The sequence below is a fragment of the Rousettus aegyptiacus genome, unplaced genomic scaffold, assembly GCF_014176215.1.
Source record: "Rousettus aegyptiacus isolate mRouAeg1 unplaced genomic scaffold, mRouAeg1.p scaffold_m13_p_2, whole genome shotgun sequence".
NCBI classification, from domain to species: domain Eukaryota; kingdom Metazoa; phylum Chordata; class Mammalia; order Chiroptera; family Pteropodidae; genus Rousettus; species Rousettus aegyptiacus.
In genome coordinates, this window is record NW_023416295.1 from 131,196,876 (window position 1) to 131,216,167 (window position 19,292).

Here is a 19,292-nt window from a genome sequence, read left to right on the forward strand (position 1 = left end):
CCTCAGTTTCTTTATCTGAATAATCAGAGTAATACTACTTAGCTTCTAGGGATGTTGTGAGGATTAAATAGCAGATGTAAAGGATTCAGGGCAGTGTCTAGCATAGCGGGTGCTCAATAAATTTTAAGTTGAAATATTCTAAGACCACTAACTTCTCAAAGTTGGTGGTTTGGCATTAAGGAAAATATTCAAGAAATATTCTTGCTGATGGGTAGAGACTGGTTCTGTGTGTCTCAGAGTTGTAAAATCACTAAACTGCACTCCATATGTTAGTCCCCTGCCTTCCTACTTGATGCTGTTGGCCTTGTCATGACTTCTTCACAGGCCTTTGGACCTCCATGAACTGGCGTAGTCCTTGGCCTGCCCTTTTCATCTTTGGTACAGCCATTGAAGGATTGGACTTTAAGAACCTTTTGGACTGGGATTTTTACCAAGGCCAGCACAGCCAATGTAGGCCTGCAAGGTTGGGACCTGTACTCCTGGGACTATATTGAACTCTGGGGTGGTGGAGGCCACTGTTACGCAGGCTCATTTGCAGATTGGCACTTCCCTCCCCTCAATGCGAGGCCCAGATGATGTTCTCAAATGGATGGATGAGAGATAGCTACCTGGAAAAGAGCATCTTCATATGAACCTTCTGTGTCTACAGTATGCTTTGGGCCCCTTACTTTGGACAGACTTCTTGTTTGTGCTTGTGGTATTTTGTTTTTGCTTGCCGCTCCACAGAATCAGCATCACACAAGCACTCATTATCCTCAGGCCCTGGCAGTCAGGGCACTTGGTGAATCCCTTGTAAAGTGCTCATGTCTGCACATTATTTTCTGTTGCACCTGGCATGAGTTCCAGATTGATGGTCCAATAGCAGCTATTAGTTGCTAATTACTGCTGGCATCGTGGGAGGCTAAGGAATTAAGAATCTTGTGCATTTATGGGGCAACAGGTCCTGGTGAGCTCCCAAAGCATTTGTCATTTCCTCAGAATATCCTTGTTAAAAGCTGTGAGCACATCCTCAAGAGTTGAGGGGTAGCCAGCTAAACAGTATGTGGTGATATCTAGCTTCTCAGTCAATTCCCTCCAAGAATTATTAAGAAACCACCTAGCACTTGTAGCCTATAGAAGCCCAGGGAAATGCAAGATGGCGTCATGACATTGCAAAGTACCAGCTGCCTCTGATTGTCTCAGAGGCAAGAGAGCAGGGAGCTTACCTCAGGCCTGCTCTATCGCAAGACAAGTAAAGGTAAAAATTCACATCAGTACCCTGGCAGTGTGGAAGGCCTCTGAGGTGGCGAACGGACTGGTTAAGATGTCATCTTCCCCACCTGGAGACGGGGAGAGGGACACAATACCAGCCCTCAAAGACTCCTCAAGTGCACCCTGGTGTTCATTCATGCAACAAGCATATATCAAGCACTTAGAATTGTGTTCAACGCCAGAGAAGAAAAGATGACTAAGACAGTGTCTGCCCCAGGAGTTCAGTCTAGAGGGGGAGACAAACCCATTAAACATATAATTGCGATGCACAGCTTGGGAAGTGCAGTGGTACAGATATGTAGGAGTGTCCGGGGAGCACAGGGGAGAGGTGGGGCCAGGGGAATACTACCTGGCTACAGGGGTAATTAAGAGTTGGAGAAGTGTGGGAGAGAAAACATTCCAGGTACAGGGGCCAGCATGGGCAGAGACATGAAGGTGAGACAGCATGATGTGTTCAGATAATCCTCATGCAGCTGCTTGGGGCTGTTAGAGGATGAGGTATAAGGCAGAGAGTCGTAAGAGCGAAGGCTGAAGTGAGAGGAGGGCTTTGGATGCTGTTTTGAAGGGACTGTACTTTATGCTTTTCATAAGAGAGTGGCATAGTCTGGTTTTGAATTGTGGGCAGGTCAGTTTTGACAGTCTGGCAGAGAATCAGAATTAGAGGTAGGCAGCTCAATGGGGGCCTGGTGGTGGTGACGATGATGGGAGCCTACACCAGGGCTGGTTTGCATGGTGGAAATGATGAGACAGAATCAATAAATACTTAAAAAGATTAAATTTTGAGGATGTGGTGACTGATTACATTTGACATTGGGAAGGTAGAGATGAGGGAAAAGGGAGGAATTTAGGATTCTGGATTTCTAGCTTGCTAGATTAGTTAGATGGAGGTACCATTGGTTAAGAGAACACCAGAATAAAAATAACAGGAGAGAAAGTGATGAGGCCAGTTGGAGGCACATGAGGTTATAGAGCCTGTAGAAGTCTGGGTGAAAGTTGTAATGGGCGGTTGGATATTTAAAGCTAAAGCTCAAAGAAGTCTGGGACAGAAATATTTATTTTTATCCCATCAGTATCTACTGGTCAATTAAAATTTGGGGCTGGAAGATTCTCATGCCTTTCTCTATATTTCCATAGACAGCACAGCCCTTCAGTGACTGGGAGGGACAACTCCCAGGACTTATGTAGTTGAGAAGAGTAATTAGGCGAGACGGCCAAAAACAGAGATTTGTGGCAGAATCAGACCTCAGATTTGCAAATTGCAGGTTTAACCTGAGGAAGTGGGGAGAAAATGGGAGAAATGAGGTATCTGAGATAAGGCAGAAGACAAATCTCCTCCAGAGGGTTAGAGAAGTTGTCCCTAATCACTCAGCAGAGCACCTTAGTGACTCAATTCTGTCTCCCTGAATTCTGGTCCCAACTTTTCTGTGAATCCCCTGCGTGGTTATTGGTGTCTCAGTCTTATCTTTCAAAGGAGCATGTGTGCATTTGCTCTAACCTAGAGAAATAATAAACATATAAATAAATATATTTAACCTATACTGGTCAGCTATATCTATATAGTCTCTTTTTTATTCATTTTAAAGTACTTCGAGATTGTATTTTGCGTATGTGCTTAGAAGCTAACTTGGGTTAGCGGCAACGCCTGAAGTAGCTCTGCCCAGTTACAATTTATAGAGCCTTTCTCTTGTGCCAGGCACCATCCAGTGTTTTTCATTCATCTCTTCATTCAATTCTTACAGGAGGTAGATATTATAATCTTTATTTTATAGATGAAGAAACAGGTTCAGAGAAGTTTAATAATTTTCCCACTGTCTCATGAAAAGTACCAGGATTCAGATCTAGGCTGTCCCTGATTCCAAAGCCCATGCTGTTATCTGTAGCATTCTGAATGTTTGAAATGTCATTCAGATATAAGGGAATTGTCATCATGTGGTATCCAAGAGGGCAGTTCCCTTTTCTTCACATGGTCACTCTCTTATTCTGAGACAGAAGCCTTGAACTTCAGGTGTCCAGCACACATGCTTCGTTCAGCTGGTTCCACCGTGGTTGTGCTGTTTGACGATCAACTAAAGCCAGCCAGACAAATCCAGATGAACCTTACCAAGTTAGAAATGGAGATTTGTTTTCTTCCTAAGGAGATGGCAGGGCATGGTAGGGAAAGCCATGTCCTGGCAAAAGTTATGTTACAGTCTACATATCTGGATTTGAATCTGGGTTCGCCACTTTCTGTGTGACCTCGAGCCAGTTGATCCCAGAGTCTTAATTCTCTCCCCACTTAACCAGGTATAATATTTTATTTCCAGTGGTTATTGAGAACAGCAAGATCATAGGAGAAAAGTACATGATATATAAGAGACTTTCAGTAAAGTTTTTCTCCTGCTCTGTGGCCCTGAGTGAATATAGCACTTAGGCTGCCAGACGTTGCAAGAAGTGGAGAAGATCCAGGATCTCTTTGGGTCATAAGGCAAGACCTCTCAGAAGGCTCACTCCAAAGAGTTTTTTTTTGTTTTGTTTTTTGTTTTTTGTTTTTTTGCTAGCTGGACAATCAGATGAGATGTGAAAAAGCTGGGACACTCAAAGATGGAGTTAGGATGTGGGCAGCTATGACTTCTGCTGTCAAGCTCTGGCCTTCAGGATATCAAGGGGGACAATGTTGGGAGTAGGGCTCATGGATCGAGAGCAGACTGGGGTCACTATGATTCCTCTCCAAAGAGGACAGGAGCAGTGAGGCTGAGGACCTCCATTTGAGGGCAATTGAAAAAGCAAGGAGACACAGAGGCTTTGTAGTGCCTCGCCCCTGCTGATATGACTTGTGACAGATGTGTTCCCATGCCAGGCCTCAGTTTACCCTTCCATAAAGCAGGAGTCATGCCCCTCCCACATGTACACTAGAAGCAGGATGGGATTCATTAAGTTTTATGGTTTGATAATAAGGTCCGGGACTTACAGTGAGACTCCTGGAGAGCCAGAGCTGGCTCCCTAGCCCGCGTACTGGGTAAGACGGCGTGCCGCCCCCAGCCAGCCTCTGCTGTCCACATGAACAGCCACAGTATCTGTTGAACTTCTGTGTGCTAGGCATCCATGTCTAAGAACAAGTGTGTTCAAGGTAAAGTCCATGCTCTCACAGAGCTTGCAGTCTAGTTCAGGAAATAATATGGAATGTGAAAGGTGAATAACAATAGGAGAAAGAAGTGAATCTTCCAAGAAATCTTGTAATTAAAGGGTCTACCACAGTGCCTGACCCAGAATAGATGTTTATAAGTCATGGTTTTCCCTTTCTTTGTAAATATACAGATTACCACAAGGCAAAACAGGTCTTCCAGTTAGCACAATACATGATACATCAAAGACCTTAGTTGGAGGAATGATCGAATACAATTATCAATAGGAGTTAAGGGCAGTAAAACCTGCCTAAGTTCAGGGAAAGAAGTGCGTGAGGGGTGTCTTGTCTGGGGGAGGTTTCATGAGGAAGGTTGATTGTATTGGTCCTGAAGGATGTGTACAATTTGAAGAGGCACAGAGGAAGGCTAATATATAATTCATTGTCTCAGAGGAGTCATTGTGTGGGGATACAAGCTCATGTGTTAGGATCAGAACTGGGTTTAGATCCCAGCTGCACCACATATTGGCTGTGTGACTCTGGGCAAGTACCATGGCCTTTCAACGCCTTTGTTTCCTCACCTATAAAATGGGAATAATCATAGTTTCACCTTCGCAGAGTTGTTATGAGCATTAAGTGATATAATTCATATAGAGCTATTATCACAGTTCTGTCAGTAAATGTTAGCTTTTGTCATTATTACCATTTTTGTTTTGATGGTAGCATCATTATTATCCTGCTCATGCTCACATACTTACCTTAGCTCCTAAGACCCTTTGTCATCTGGCTGTTCCCTGCCTGCTGTAATTTTCTCATATACACTTTCATTCTATTATTGCAAATCACTTGGAGACTCTTGGTCTTTTTATGGTGTTTTATGCTTCCACGTATTTGTAAATGCTGTCTCCTGACCTGGAATATCACTGTCTCTACCTCCTTTGTTGCCTTTGCCTGACTCCCTCGTGCTTGATGTTTAAGACTAAATCCTGTAGCATTTCTTACAGGAAGCCTTACATGACTCCTCTGTCCAATTAGATGTTGCCTCCCAGGGATGCCATGGTGCCATGTGCACCTCTCACACAGCCATGCTGTCTACACTCACCCCTGGTTTGCTTGTCAACCTTGCCCTCTGGATATAAACTTCCTGAATGTAGAGATCCTGCCCTATTCATTTTTATATCCCCAGCTCCTAGCTTAGTGCTTGGCATACAATTTTCCAGCAAAATAGTGAAAAAAAAAAACCACAAAAATCTCAACTAGCATTATGCGTAACATTTACTACCTAGGTTCTGATGTGAATGCTTAACTTATTTAATCATCATAGCAACTCTGTGAAGTTGGTACTATTTCTACCTCTATTTTATAAATGAGGAAACCAAGCTCATAGAGATTAAATAACTCTCCAAAGGCCATACAAGTAGTAAATGGTAGCCGGGATTCATACCAGGGCAGTGTGGCTGCTCATTTAGTGTTTTAATCATACTGTGAGACTTACGATAAGATATTTATTGAACATACAAGAAAAGGTGAAGAGGCCTTATTAGTCATAAATTACAACTCCATGAACACGTTTTAAAGGCATTAGTAAATGTGTAGAGACACTGGGGACAGAGGGGAGGTAGGTCTTGCCACTCTCATTTATGAAAGATTTGCTAGAGAAGATGGGATATCAGCTGTTGTGAATTGGAGGAGGGGCATGGCTGGCAATTGGGAAGGGGATAATTTCTCTGGGGTGTAATAGAGTAGAAAACTTAGGGACAGGAGGAAGAGGAATATATTATGGAGGAAATTCAACTTGCCCAATCTTTATTGAGCACCTACTATAGTCATAAACAAACTTGTGGTGATCCCTGTGCCCAGTAGCCTATAGTCTAGCAAGCTATAAGAAGAGTCTAGATAAAGAGTAGGACAGGTAAGTGGCTGAGACTTGTGGAATAAACTGAAGGACAGAGTTGAAACTCATTGAGAAGTCTGGAAGTTTGCTAAGGAAGAAGCAGCATATAAAGAAAGTAATTTGGGCTGTAGAACATAAAGTAGATTAAAGAAAAGAGAGCTCAGAAATAGCAGGACAGTGGTGAGAAGTTGGATAATCCCTCTAAAAATAAAGGAGCTGAACAGAGGACTTGCAGTGGGAGATGTAGTAGCAGGATCAATCAGTGATTTAGTAAGCACCTGTACATGATTCAAAGAAGGATAAGATATGACCCTTATCCTTGAGTTCATGTTCTAGTTGTGAATAGAGGAAGCACACACATGAAGAGACACTATATGGAACATATTCGATTTGTGATAAGGTCTGTGGTATCAGTGACCAGGTGTTTTCTTTCCCATTTTTTCACCCATCTGGAATCCCATTTTCAGGGTTATCTTATGGTTCAGAATAGCTGCTGAAGTTCCAGCCATTACCTCTGCATTCCAACTAGCTGGAAGCAGAAAGGAGAAAAGGAAGGTATATTCCCACCCTTTAATGATACTTCTCAGAATGTGTACACTACTGCTTGCATCCTACAAGGTCATAGCCATACTTGAATGTTAGGGAAGATGAGAAATATTAATTCTGGGCATCTAAGTGCTCAAATGAATAATGGAGGTTCTATACTAAGGAAGATGAGAAGACAGGGGGATAACAAGCAAGTCTCTGCCTTGTCTTTCTTCACATATGATTATACTTTAAAGTTCAGAAGATGGGCTGATTAGGTTAGGTTAGGTAGCCACAGGGCTCTTGGATTTTGAGTCAGGTAGTAATAGGTAGAGATACAGAAGATTGGGGAAACATCAGTTACAAGCAAATATTATGAAAAGAGTGGCTGTTTTAGGAGAGAATCCAGGAGAGGATAAGGCTGGTCAGAGATGCTGGTGTCAGGCTCGGGGAATCTTCTGAACCTCTTTCTTATTTTAAGATGCTAAGAACAGTAGGCCAAGGAGTTCAGGTTTTCTTGTGTAAATGATAAGGAGTCAGAAAAAGATTTCTGAACTGAGAAGAAACAATTTATTTTATGTGCTAGGAAGTTTAGAAATTTCATCCACATTCAGTTTGGTTGGGGGTTAGGGGCTGGAAGTAGGGATGCCTGCCAGCTGGAAGGTTATCCCAGAGGGTCAGGAGTGAACAGTAGGGGCCCACCTGGTGGTGACAGTGGGAATGGAAGGGAAGGTATGGATGAGAGACCCTGGGAGGGAGACGTACTGGGTCTTAGTGAGTAATGGTCTGTGGCCTGGGAGAGTAACATGCCCTTTGTAGGATGCAACCCTAAACATATTGTGTCCTCTGAGAGGTAGCGCTGCCTATTAGGGCTCCCCAGGAAGGAGGGCAGAATATCAACAAAGAGAAGGGAGGACCTTGGTTGGCTGCAGGGAGCATGTGAGGTTCTGCCCCAGGACTCCTTGGCTTTGGAAAGTGGCTGCCCCCAGCAGAATAGTTTCCATTCTGCGTAACTGGGGAGTGTGTAGGTCTGGCTAACCGCGAGGAGGGGCTGAGGAGCCAGCAGACAGATCAAGTTGCTGTAGCAGTGGCTTTTTAGCTAGGGCCTGGGGTCTCAGAGCTAACAAGGGTTCTCTTTTCTGTGATTGTGTGCTTCTTGGCTGAGTAGGTGTCCTCAGCCAGGGTCAAGGAGCCAGGTTACTTGCAGGGGTTACCTGATGTCAGGTGTGAGGCCAATAGTGTGGTAGAAGGTAGAGCTGGGGGTTTTGATGGCATTGAGATATGGCCAACTTCCTTTGCCTTCTCAGAATCCAATGCAGGAGTCCTCCAGGATGAAGAAGGGACCTGGAGGGCATAGTTGTATTTGGAAAAAGCCACCTCTGCTTGATTGATGGCTTTCTAGGACCGCCCCTTTATCCAACTTCTTTGGTGTGAGTTGCAGAGCTCAGCCTGAGACATCTGGTGAATCCATCTCTTTTTCCTCCAGGCTGCTCAGGGACTTGGCCTGTAACTGCTCAGCAAGTCATTTCTGGTTATAGAGTCATCAGTGACCACAGAAGCTCGTTCTCCAGACAGGGCTCGGAGCCTATGAATGCTGGCTTTTACCCTGGCAGCTTGTCCCCAAAGTGATAGCTTCAATTAAATAAAAACAAAAAGGCAGACATAAGCCACTATAGACACTTAAATCATGGTATATCCACTTTACTGATGTCTTGTGTCATGAGGTACCCCAGCAGCTTTCTTATAAGCAGCTCAAGCCTGTGTGTGTTTGGTTAGAGTTGTATTGCACCCGTGAGCTCCTGTGCATGGAGTGGCAGGTAGAGGAAGATGAGGAGCAGAGGGGGAGCTGCACTGTTGAGGCTGTGGGTTTGGCATCACCAGGGCTGGTGGCCTAGAGTCCAGGGAGGTGACTGCTGCTCTCCACCCCTTCCCATTCTTGAACTCTCCAATGTGAGGGGGAGCTGGTTGAAGTGTTCACCCCACTCTATCACAGGGCGTGGTACCTCTTCCTCCAGCCAAGTGTCATGAACTGTTCCTGTGATTTCCTTTCTGCCACAGGATGTGGTTCTTCTCCCAGAACCTTTCACAGTGGTCTCAGTCTCATTCCAGGCTGGCTGTTTCAAGTTATCTTCCCCAAACCTGAGCACTGAAAAGAAAGGTGATGGGAGAGAGGCAGGCAAGGAGAACAGTCTTGAGCTTCATCTTCCAGGTTGGCAGCAAAGCCAGGCTCGGTCTTGGTCCATGGAGGCTGCAGAGAGATCTGGCCACTGATACATTCTGCTTCCTCCCGTGTGCTACACCCGCCAGTCATGGGGCTGGGGAAAAGTGTGGGTGTTTGGAGGGGCTTCTTTGCTTCCCATGTCTGGACCTTTCCATTTTAGCTTTTGGACCTTTGATCAAACTCTCTCTTTTTTTTTTTTTGGTTTCCTTTTGATAGGATCGTAGTTTTGGAGGGAACTTAGAAGGAGCTGTGCTGAAACAACGAGATAAACAGTGACGCAGAGGCGGCGGCAGCGTAGGCAGTGGGCTGGGCCTGCCTGCCATCTGGGCGGGCTGGATGGAGGAGGACTCCCGCCCTGCGTGTTGGCCAGCTGGCTTGTGTTAAAGCACTGGCTGAAAATAACTCTCATTGTCTGGGAGCTGCTACTGCAGCAGGGCTGACTGTGGCCGCCAAGGGGGGCGAGGCCCAGGAGCTGGTACCTCCCACCCCCTTGGGCTCTTGCCCTTTGGGAGCAGTGCCCAGCTGGCCACAGCTGTGCTGACTGCCTACCAGTAAGAGACACGTGGAGGGTAGGCTGAGCCACTCCTAATGCTCTGTCCTTTTGTCGACTAGGGATGGGTCTTTGTGCCCGTTGTTGCCCTGGACTCCCAAACTCCGTGCCTCCTCACCACATTCCACCTTTGCCCTGTACAATGGGCTGATCTATGGATGCCCAAAAGGACATGGTGGCAGCTGTGGCCAGGGGCTCGGCAGCATGTAGTGCCCAGGACAGTGCCTCATTTCATCTCTAGGGAAGTACTAGATTCAGTTTCCCAGGGTTCCTCAATTGGGGCTGGGGCTACCACGCTTGGGAGACGTGTCCAGCCATAGGGGATTTGGGGAATAGTTCTGAAAGGGAAAATATTAAGGAAACCACCAACTCACATTCTGTATTTGCTCAAAACATCCCCTGCCTGCCTTCCCTAAAGCCTCCAGAATCCCCCTTGCAGGAAAGTTTCAGATATTTTACTCCTTGCCTCTCAGAGGAGCTATGCCATTTTTGTCTTTCTTCCTAAGATTTGTCATGATTGACTGCGACCAATAGAAACAGCTGGGAATTTTTGGTGGTTCCTATTTCTTGTGTGTTGGGTTTTCCCCAGGCCTGGCCCAAGGATACCCGACAAGTCAGGGGTGAGTCCCAAAGCAGGGCCTTCAGCTGAAGGAAACCCCAACCCCACCGGCATTTCCCTCCCCGCAATGGGAAGGAAGCGAGGAGGGGCTAACTGGCTGAGAGTGCAGAGCAGGAAAGAGAAGGGAACCTCTGTGACCAGAGCTGCCTCCCTCCTCCTCAACTTCACTGGAGGGAAGGGGTCAGGTGAGGAGTAAAGGTGCCTTGTTCCCACAGAACCCAGGAGGGTGTAGGCCACTGAACATGGCACTCTGCCTGGCCTCAAACTGGCAGTAAACCAGCGTAGCCTTGCTGGGGAAGCATCAGATCCACCCCTTTCTGCTTCTTCCCGTTATTGGTTTTTATTATTAGACTTCTTGCTAGTTTCCTCTGACATAGGACTCAGTCCCAGAGTTGCTTTCAGTTTGAGTTCATCCTTCTCTTCTCCTCCCATCTTCCTGGGGTCTCCCCCTCCCTCCCCAAGGATGGTGGTATTTAATTGCCTTCTAGTCTTAGAGGAAACCAGAGGGGGATCAAAGAAAGGGTAAAGGATTGCTCTTTCCTCAGAATGTTGAGAAGCAGTTGCTGAAGGAGGAACAGAGGCTGAGATAGAGAGACAATCCAGAAGTGAGAGGGCTGGTCCTTGGGGTATGACCACATTACACAGGCTTTTTAGGAGGAAGGGGAAAGGAACTGTGTTGAACACCCACAGTGTTCTAGACACATACAGACATAAAATGTTTATCATTTAATCCTCATAAAACCCTGGGAAGTAGTGAGATTATCTCATTTTATGGACAAGCTCAGGTTCAGAGCTGAGGTTCAGCAGTTCTGAAGAGCCCAAAGTTGCTCTCGCACTGACTCCACATTCAGTGGCCTCTGTTCCAGGACAGCTGTGCCTCCTTTCTGTTTAGCAAAGGTCTCAGCAAGGAGGTAGCAAGAGCTTAGCCCTGCTCCTGCCTTCTAAGAGTCCACAGTCCCGACGGAACTGCCGAAGGAAAGTGTCAAGGAAGCAAACCTTTGACTAAGACCGGAACCTTGTCAGGTTTGGTCCCCAGCTGTCCCCGGAACTCAGGAAGTTGTCCTTCCTTAGGGCAGAGCAGCTTCCTCAGGACATTGGAGTGCTGCTGGACTCACGCACATTATCAGATGGAAGCAGAAGCCCCAACAACCTTGTCTGCCAGGGAGAGAACTGCCCCAGCTAGGCCCTGCTTGCTCCCTTGGCAGGTGGCTCCCACCCCACAGCCAATGACCAATTTCTTGTGAGAGTGCTGGAGGCTGGGGGAATTCCCCCTACTCATTTTCTTCCCCATCACGCTTTAGCCCCAAAGCAGCAGAGAAGGCTGGCATCACAGTCCGGAAAGCTGTAGACTGGAGGATGTGGGCTTGTGGTCAGAGCTGATTTGTGCTTCTGCCACCTGTTTTTATACTCTGGGGGTTCATCTCTTCCGAGCATCTAATGTTTGACCAGGTTCCTGATATGCATCTTCCATGCTCTCAGACTAGGGTTCCCTAAGGGGATGACTTTCCTCTGTGTTCGAGGTCCTAGGAGTACCAAGTGTTTTCTCACCAGTTCACCTGATGGGGAAGTGGGAGGCCGCAGCAGCTGGCATTGGGTGGCTGAGGGAGGAAGTTGGTGTAGACGGGATGTCACATTTGCCGCAGTAGTGACAGGCTATCCCATCCCCTCCCCAGTGGCTTTCTTCCAAGGGAGACAATAGAAAACTGTTTTCATGACGCAGACTTGAGAGAAATGGGCAGATGACAGTGATGTGCTTGCATGTGCGCAGAGCCAGAACCAGGCCTGAGGACTGTTTCTGTTCCAGTCTCACTTGGGTTCAGCCGGCAGCAGCTTGGCCCTGGTTAGGCGGGAGACCTTGCTCCGGCCCGCCTTTGACCTTTGAGTCCCTGTTATGTTGTGGCCTTCTGCTCTACACACAGACATGCCGGGATTGGCCCTTAGCAAAGTAGTTCTGGAGAGAGCATTTGGGGTTGTATTTGCCATCCCTGCCCCACCGCTGCCCCCCATCCCTGCAGCCATTGGTACTGCATCAGCAGTGGGGTAGTGGGCCCTCTCTGGTTTAATCGTATGTATGTAGATAAATGCATAATAGACATGTATGATAGAAATAAATGTATAAGGACTTTTTTTGGGTTTCCTAGAAAATGGAGGGCCCACTCACAGGATACTCCTGCTTCTTCTGGAGTAATGCAGGGTTTGTGACTCCTTGGTACACACAATTCATGTCCCCAGGGATGGGGATGTCGAGGAGTGGGAAGAAGTAAACCAAGTGGTCATGCTTGGATTATCAGGGAGTTATTGCTGAACTCAGAAGCAGTCAGCAAAGGAGAGAAGGATGAGAGGAAGACCCTCCGGGTGGCCTGCAGTGTGCTCGGGAGGGGGCTGGATTTTCGGGAAGTTATGCGGGTTATCAGAGAGCTATGATACTGCAGGTGGGAGATCATATTTGATTCAGGAGTATGGGGGGTGGGGGCAGGTGCAGTGATCTGCCTTTAGGGGCAAGGGCTGTGACCTCCAACACAGGTAGCAAGACTCGTTAGCAGAGAGGCTTGGCTGGATGGAGATAAAGGCTGCTGGCCTGGGGGTGGCCAGGTCGTGGATGCCTTGTGTTTCACTCACTCACTGACTCACCTACACTTTTATTCAGTAGTGAACAAAGTAAAATGATATCTGGTCTGTCTTATGTTCTAAATTAGAGTGTCTCAACAAGAGGTTAGGACACTTTACTATATCTTAATTAATTGGGAGCTGTGTGTTGTAAGTAATTTGCTACTAATAATTAAAGTACTAAAGTTTTAAAAGTTATTTCCTAAAAATATTCTGAGAAGCTATTTTTATGCTAATGTTCTTCTCCTTCATTTGTATCCTAATATGAGACAAAGGGTAGAGTTGTAGCATCTACAACAGGCTGCAGGTGGCTCAGGATTCACCCATGGGTGTGCATGGTACAGGAAGACCACCCATCTCGGGCCATGAGGGAAAAGCAGATTGAAAATTTCCGCTTTAAACTAGTGGCTCTCAAACTTTTTTGACCTGTCCCATGTGAAGAAACATATTTTACAGCATAACCTATATGTGTATGTGTATATGTATATACATAAACTGTAAAAGAAACAAGCTTTATGAAAGCTTCATTATACTTCCTACTTCCTATTCTGGTGTCTTCTATTTTAATCTGTTCATTTTCCTTTAAGATAAAGATAATCTTGATTTGCTAAATTGATTCCATGACATACGGTTCAGAAAACAGTGTTCACCCAAACCGAAGTAAATATGAAGAGGAGGCAGAAGGTCTGTCCCGCTTCTTTGAGCCTTCCTCATCAGTGATAGAGTGTCAGGGTGAACGAGGGTCCAGGAGAGGAAAGGTGTGCGTAGTCTAGCTTTTTCTCCTTCAGGTGTGTGTGTGTGGGGTGGGGGGCACATTCAGCCCTATTGACTCAGGTTCTCTTCTCAGAGCTCCATGAACCTGCCTCCCGACAAGGCCCGGCTTCTGCGGCAGTATGACAATGAGAAGAAATGGGATCTGATCTGTGACCAGGTAAGGGGTTAGGGCCAGGGTCAGGAGGTGAGAGGGTTGTGTCTTGGGCTGGAGGAGGCAGCAGGGCCAAAGGCATGGACTGCAGCCCTGGAGTCTGTTGAGGAAGCTGGTCTGAACTTGGCCTTAGTCCATACCCACTTCCTGTCCAAGAAGGACTCTTCTAACAGAGACAGGGCTGGTAGACTGAGTTCCTCTCTAGCTCCTGCAAAGAGTCATCTTGATTTTTTCCTAATAGGCAGTGGCCTAAAGGAGGTTTGCGTAGGTCTGGGGTATAGGTCAGCTGTGGAGGAGTCAGGCAGTTTTTTAGCAGAGCCTGTTCCTGCCTTTCCCCAGGGTGAAGGCTGTGCCTGATGGGATAATAATGCAAAAGACTGTGTCTCTCTCTCACTCTGCCCCAAACATGGCAAGCAGCAGGATTTTTCTCTTTAGTTACAGACTTTTATGAATGAGAAGCCCCAGTCCTCTAGTCTCTTGTTCCCAAATCTTAGAATGTGATTATTAGAAGCTCTCGCTACATGAATAGCGTTTAGAGCTGGAAGAGAATACAGAGGTTATTACTTAGCTTAGAACTAAGAACTAAGACCAACTGCTTGGCTTTTTTCCCTGTAGATGTTTGAAGATCAAAGTCACTAGTCTGTGAACTCAGACAGGCCTGCCTATAGGGCTAGGTGCGTTGGCTTCTGCTGCCTTACCTCTTGGGAAATGTGGAAGCACCTGGCACAGTGCAGGCATTGTGTTTGCCCAGCAGTTTACCATGGAGCCTTGCATGAATAAATTTATTATTTATTTTCAAACGCTGAGTAAAATCATAATAGCTAGCATTTATTGAGCGCTTATTATGGACCAAGTACTTTGCATATACTTAAATATCTCATTTAATCCTTGCAAAATCCTTGTAAGGAAGGCGCCTGTTATATTTTGTAGATGAGGAGCCCTAGTAAGTGATGGAGTCAGGGCGATGGAGCCAGGGCTCAGGCAGCTGACTCTATGCTAACTAGGAGGCTCCTCTGTCTCCCAAGTCACGCCGCTTGACCTAAGGTAGGATTATGCCTCAGAGAGCCTAGTCCAGGTCCCTCCCTCTCCAGCAAAGGCCCATTTCCTTGTGTTCTGCATTAGGAGGAGTTGGTGAACGTGGTGAGCATGTGCTTGAGGTTTGAAGAACAGCAACTCTTGTTACTGAGTTTCTTTAATTGATAATCTCTCAGTCTTTTCTAGGTCACGTTATTCCAACTCATTCTAAAACCTTCCTTTTTTCCTTTCATTTTGCTTTTAGGTCCTATTTCCTAACATTATATCATTCTTCTGGGCTTTTTCTGGCCCCTCCACCCCCAAATCTTCAAATATCTCAGTTGTGAAGCCCTTTACAGGACCAGAGTGCCTGAGTTTTTCCTGTGTTTCCCTGTGGGTCAGATGAGGGGGTTGGGCCAAAATGGCGAGGGCATGGTCTCATGCCCTGTGTTGAAGGAGATCAAGGAATGACCTTGCTGAAAACAGTCTTCAGCACTGATGTTGCTTTGGACTGTTGGGGCCTAGGGCCCGGACAAGGAGCAGAAAGAGTTTTTGCAGCCCTGAGCTTTGTTAATGTTGCAAAACCAGTCTAGCCACAGTTCTGGGTTCAGAGCTGAGAAAGTTGGTCTCTATAAGCACTGGCTCCCCTTCCCTTGGCCTTCCTATTCCCATCCATCAGTTGGCTAGGCAGTGAGCACCAGTTTCCCTAGTCATCTTTGTTACGGGTGCTGTTCACAGCTCTGTGATCTGTGCATCTTCACAGCAAGCGGGAGACTCTTAAAGTAATTTTGACATGGAAAAATCTAGGTTCAGGGAGCACTAATGGGAGGAGGGGAAGATGGCAACAAATGAGAGGCACCCGAAGACAGGTCAGGAAGGGAATCTACAGTTTAGGTGTTGTTCAAGGCCAGGTGACAACTGTAGGAGGCTGGGTCCCTTCACATCGAACGTAGTGAGTGCTCCACTTCCTCAGCACTCCTCAGAACGTCAGGTGCACACGTGTTTTTCCCTTACAGGAACGATTCCAGGTGAAGAACCCTCCGCACACTTATATCCAGAAACTGCAGAGCTTCTTGGACCCCAGTGTAACTCGGAAGGTGAAGTGTGAGGCAGGGAGGCCCCATCTCGCTGCTCTTTATAGTCCTGTGGTGTGGGTCCTTTGACTTGGGGTGGGCCATGTGCTTCTGAGCAGTGGGAGTTGTGTTTCTGGGTTCAGAGGCCATGGGCCTGGAGTGGCTGCCTGTTGGTAGAGGGAAGGCCTATAACTGCCCTCTTGTATCCTTTCAATTTCCATTTTCTACCCCTTTTTTTGGTTATATGAAGTTGGATTGGGGGCCTCCAACAGTGATAGAAAATTCCATGTTTACAGAAGTTCAGAAGGAGAGTGCAGGAGTCAACCAAAGTACTGAGGGAGCTGGAGATCTCACTTCGTACCAACCACATTGGGTGAGTCAGATTTGGCCATCAGAGCCTCTTTTCTTGGTTACTCAGGATCTGATGTCTTCTGAGGATGGTGTGCCTGTTTATCTCTCTGCCAGGGGGCAGAGTTGCCCCTTGAATGGCTTCGGTTCCCTAGAACTTCAGACCATTCCTTTTCTGGCCTCTCCCCCTCAGCTCTGCCAGCTGATGACTGGATGCTGCTGGCAAGCTTGGGACCTCTCCTAGGGTCCACATCCTGTGGCTTTGAGTGGAAGACATTCTCACAGCAGCTAAGACTGAAATCTGCCTGTGGCCTGGGACTGGGCCAAGGAAGGCCCAGAGAGGGACAGGGATGGGGGAGCATATTACATTGGGTAGCTAAGACCTAGTTCCTGGACTGTTTGTTGCCCAGAGGGTTATTTGCTTGATTTTAAGACAGTATTAAAATGAGTAGAAGTTTCTTGAAGTACCAGGAAAGAAGATCTGAGGCCATAGGGACCAGGGGTTTAACATCTTCTGTATTAATAGACCCTTGTACTGCTATCCATTGACAGGGCCCCTAGGAACTGTGTGAGTCTTTTTTTTTCAGTCTGTGATGGGGAACCAGACATGCTGAACAGGCAGAGGGCTGATTTGTAAGGTACAGTGAAAGATGGCAATGGTCTGTTTTATAAAACCAAAACCAGCCGTAGTATATATAGTGAATGTGATAGAGTGGGAGAGAAGGGGATGGAGGGTGGAAGGGGGAGGGAGACAGAGAGAGAGAGAGAGAGAGATGAGGCGGGTGGTGGGGAAGAAAAAGAGAAAGAAAGAGAGAAAGAGAAAGAGAATGTGTACACAAAGGATGGTGAGGGACACCCGATAGAGAACTGCAGGCAAGGCTGCAATCCTGACCCAGGGGCCTGGCACAAGTTATCGAGAGCTTTACATGAGTAAAGTCGAGCCACAGGTAGGGGTGGGGGTCGCCAGGCAGGTGTCAGTCCCAGGGTCCTGGGCTTCCTGAGAGCAGGGGTGAAAAGAACCAAATGACATCATCCACCTTCCCCTTCTGTCCATGGCAGCTGCCCACTTGTCCACCCCTAGGCCGAGCCTACCCAACGGCTCTCGTAGAGGTTACCCATATGTAGCCAGCTGCTTCGGCAGTCCCAGGGGAAATGACACAGGAGAGAACAGGAAAGGGGTAGTTCCTGGCCTCTGTAGGTGTGCTCAGTGGCCAGAGTTGGTTTTCACACCTCTTCTGTGAACCAGACATTGAAAGCTGACCCACTAGGAAACGTGTAATGAAGCTTTCACCTTTATTTGGTGACTCCTTGGAGAGAGGAAGACTGTCAGGGCCTCCTCAGCTCCCACGACTGTAAGGGCAAGACTGACACAGATGGCAGCAGTGACACAGATGGCAGCTCGGAGAGCGCCACCTACCACCCTGCACTCGTCACAGGGCCTGTTCTTCCCTCCTACCCTCCCCCTCAGCCCCTCCTGTCTTCCTTATTAAGTCTTGCTGTGTGATGTTGGGGGTCTGCTTTCCTCTGGAGAGGGCAACAGAGCAGTGTGTGACAGTCCCTTCTGCCCTCCCCTTCTACCTGGTGCCTGCCCCTCTGGGCACTGGCCAGGAGCTGGAGACAGAACAGCATGTTTCCCAGGCCTAGGGCCCCTTGGTGGTTGGCATACAAGTGAGAGGGCTGGACCTGGTCCTTGGTTCCCAGGAAACGGCTTAGTGTCTGGCATCTTAGGAGATCCTGTCATCTAAACTGCGGCTTCTCTGAGTAGCATACAGAAGGGCCAGGATCCTCCCAGGATTTCTGGGCAGGAAGTTTGTCAGGCTGTCCGGCTAGGGTATGGATGCTCAGGGGTGGTAGGAGCCCAGGGCAAGGTAGGGAGAGGAGTATCCTGCTTGGGCCACAGCCTGATCGGCCTGGGGCCTGCGGAAGCTGGGTGTGCAGGGGCAGCCTGATGGGAACTCAGACCCTGGAGCGGAGAGGGCTGGAAAGTGGGATTCCAGAGCCTGGGCAGCTCCTCCTCTCCCTGCTTTGTATTGGTTTCTCAGCCTTGCCTAAGTGCCCTTTAACCTCTCCTCAAAGTGTCAAAATCCCGAAAATAGCAGTGTAGACTCAGACAGGAAATGAGAAGGGGGTGGGGAGCTGGAGAGCAGACAGACAGGAAACGGGAGGCCTGTCGGCCCCCAGAGAGGAAGCTAACTTCAGGCAGCTCCGGTGTCAGTCAGCCTCAGCCAGAGCCTGCTGCCAGATCTCAGACAGGCCTGGTGCTCCAGCCCAGCCTCTCTCTAGCTCTGGGTGTGGTCGGCAAACATGGCGCTGGTGTTCCAGCTGTTGGGAAGAAGCAGCCCGGCAGGACTGTTGAGTGCAGCTGGCCTATAAAGACCCCAGACCTTCTGAGGGAACAGAGCATTCTGGAGAGTCAGAGTTTCATCCTGAGAGCTTTATGTCCCTCTGTGCTGCAGAATGAACCTGTCCTATAACAGTCCTGGGACCCGCTCTTCATTTCCCTACCAGGAATATCTCAGCCTAAAGGCCTGCAGGCGGAATGATGGAGCTGCTCTAGTCTGCCATTGTCTTTAGGGAGGCCTGGTGTCTACCCTCCTGCCTCCCTGGCTAAAGGGGCCCACCCTCTCAGTCTGGCTCTGAGTGGTCACAATCATTCTGGAGTGACTTGCGTTCCTGACTCTTCCCCAGTCCTTTTCCCATTCTGCCAAACAAAGAACTCCCACATATCCCTCTTTGCTCCCTACTTCCCTAAACACCTTTGCTCGAACTTGGTGGAGAGCGCTTAGGTTCAATATACCTCTGTTCCAGAGCTCTCTGACCCTCCCTGCCTGTCTTTTGACTGAGACTTTGGTTAAGTTAGAGACCTGTGGGTCTGTCAGACACAACTCTACATAAAGGCTGCAGTAAATGCTCTTGATAACCCCCCAGTTCTTCCAACAAACATTGTTTAAAGATGATGTTTTCGAGTAGAGCATGCCCAGCCTTGTGCTAGACAACAGAGACACAGAAAATGATTGAGCTCTGGTCCTTGAGGGGAGCCTCCTGAGAGCTTGTTTGCTAATGTGGTATTGGAAAGCTGGTACCTCTCCCCATCCCTGGCTCCCTGTTAAGGGGAGGTCCAGGCTGGTGACATGGCCATTGGTGGGTCTGCCATGGGTTTTGATC

At 47.7% G+C, this 19,292-nt stretch overlaps 1 protein-coding gene across 5 annotated transcripts in view; it reads left to right on the forward strand.

Moving 5' to 3' along the window:
• The window catches only part of FMNL3 (formin like 3), a 51,234-nt gene that overhangs the window by 16,183 nt on the left and 15,759 nt on the right, over positions 1 to 19,292 (forward strand). For all 5 annotated transcript variants that reach the window (XM_016151795.2, XM_016151797.2, XM_016151798.2 and 2 more), the window contains exons 2-4: positions 13,615 to 13,698; positions 15,723 to 15,803; positions 16,076 to 16,152. In XM_016151795.2, the coding sequence (XP_016007281.1) occupies positions 13,615 to 13,698; positions 15,723 to 15,803; positions 16,076 to 16,152 (242 nt within the window). The remainder of the gene's footprint in view (positions 1 to 13,614; positions 13,699 to 15,722; positions 15,804 to 16,075; positions 16,153 to 19,292) is intronic.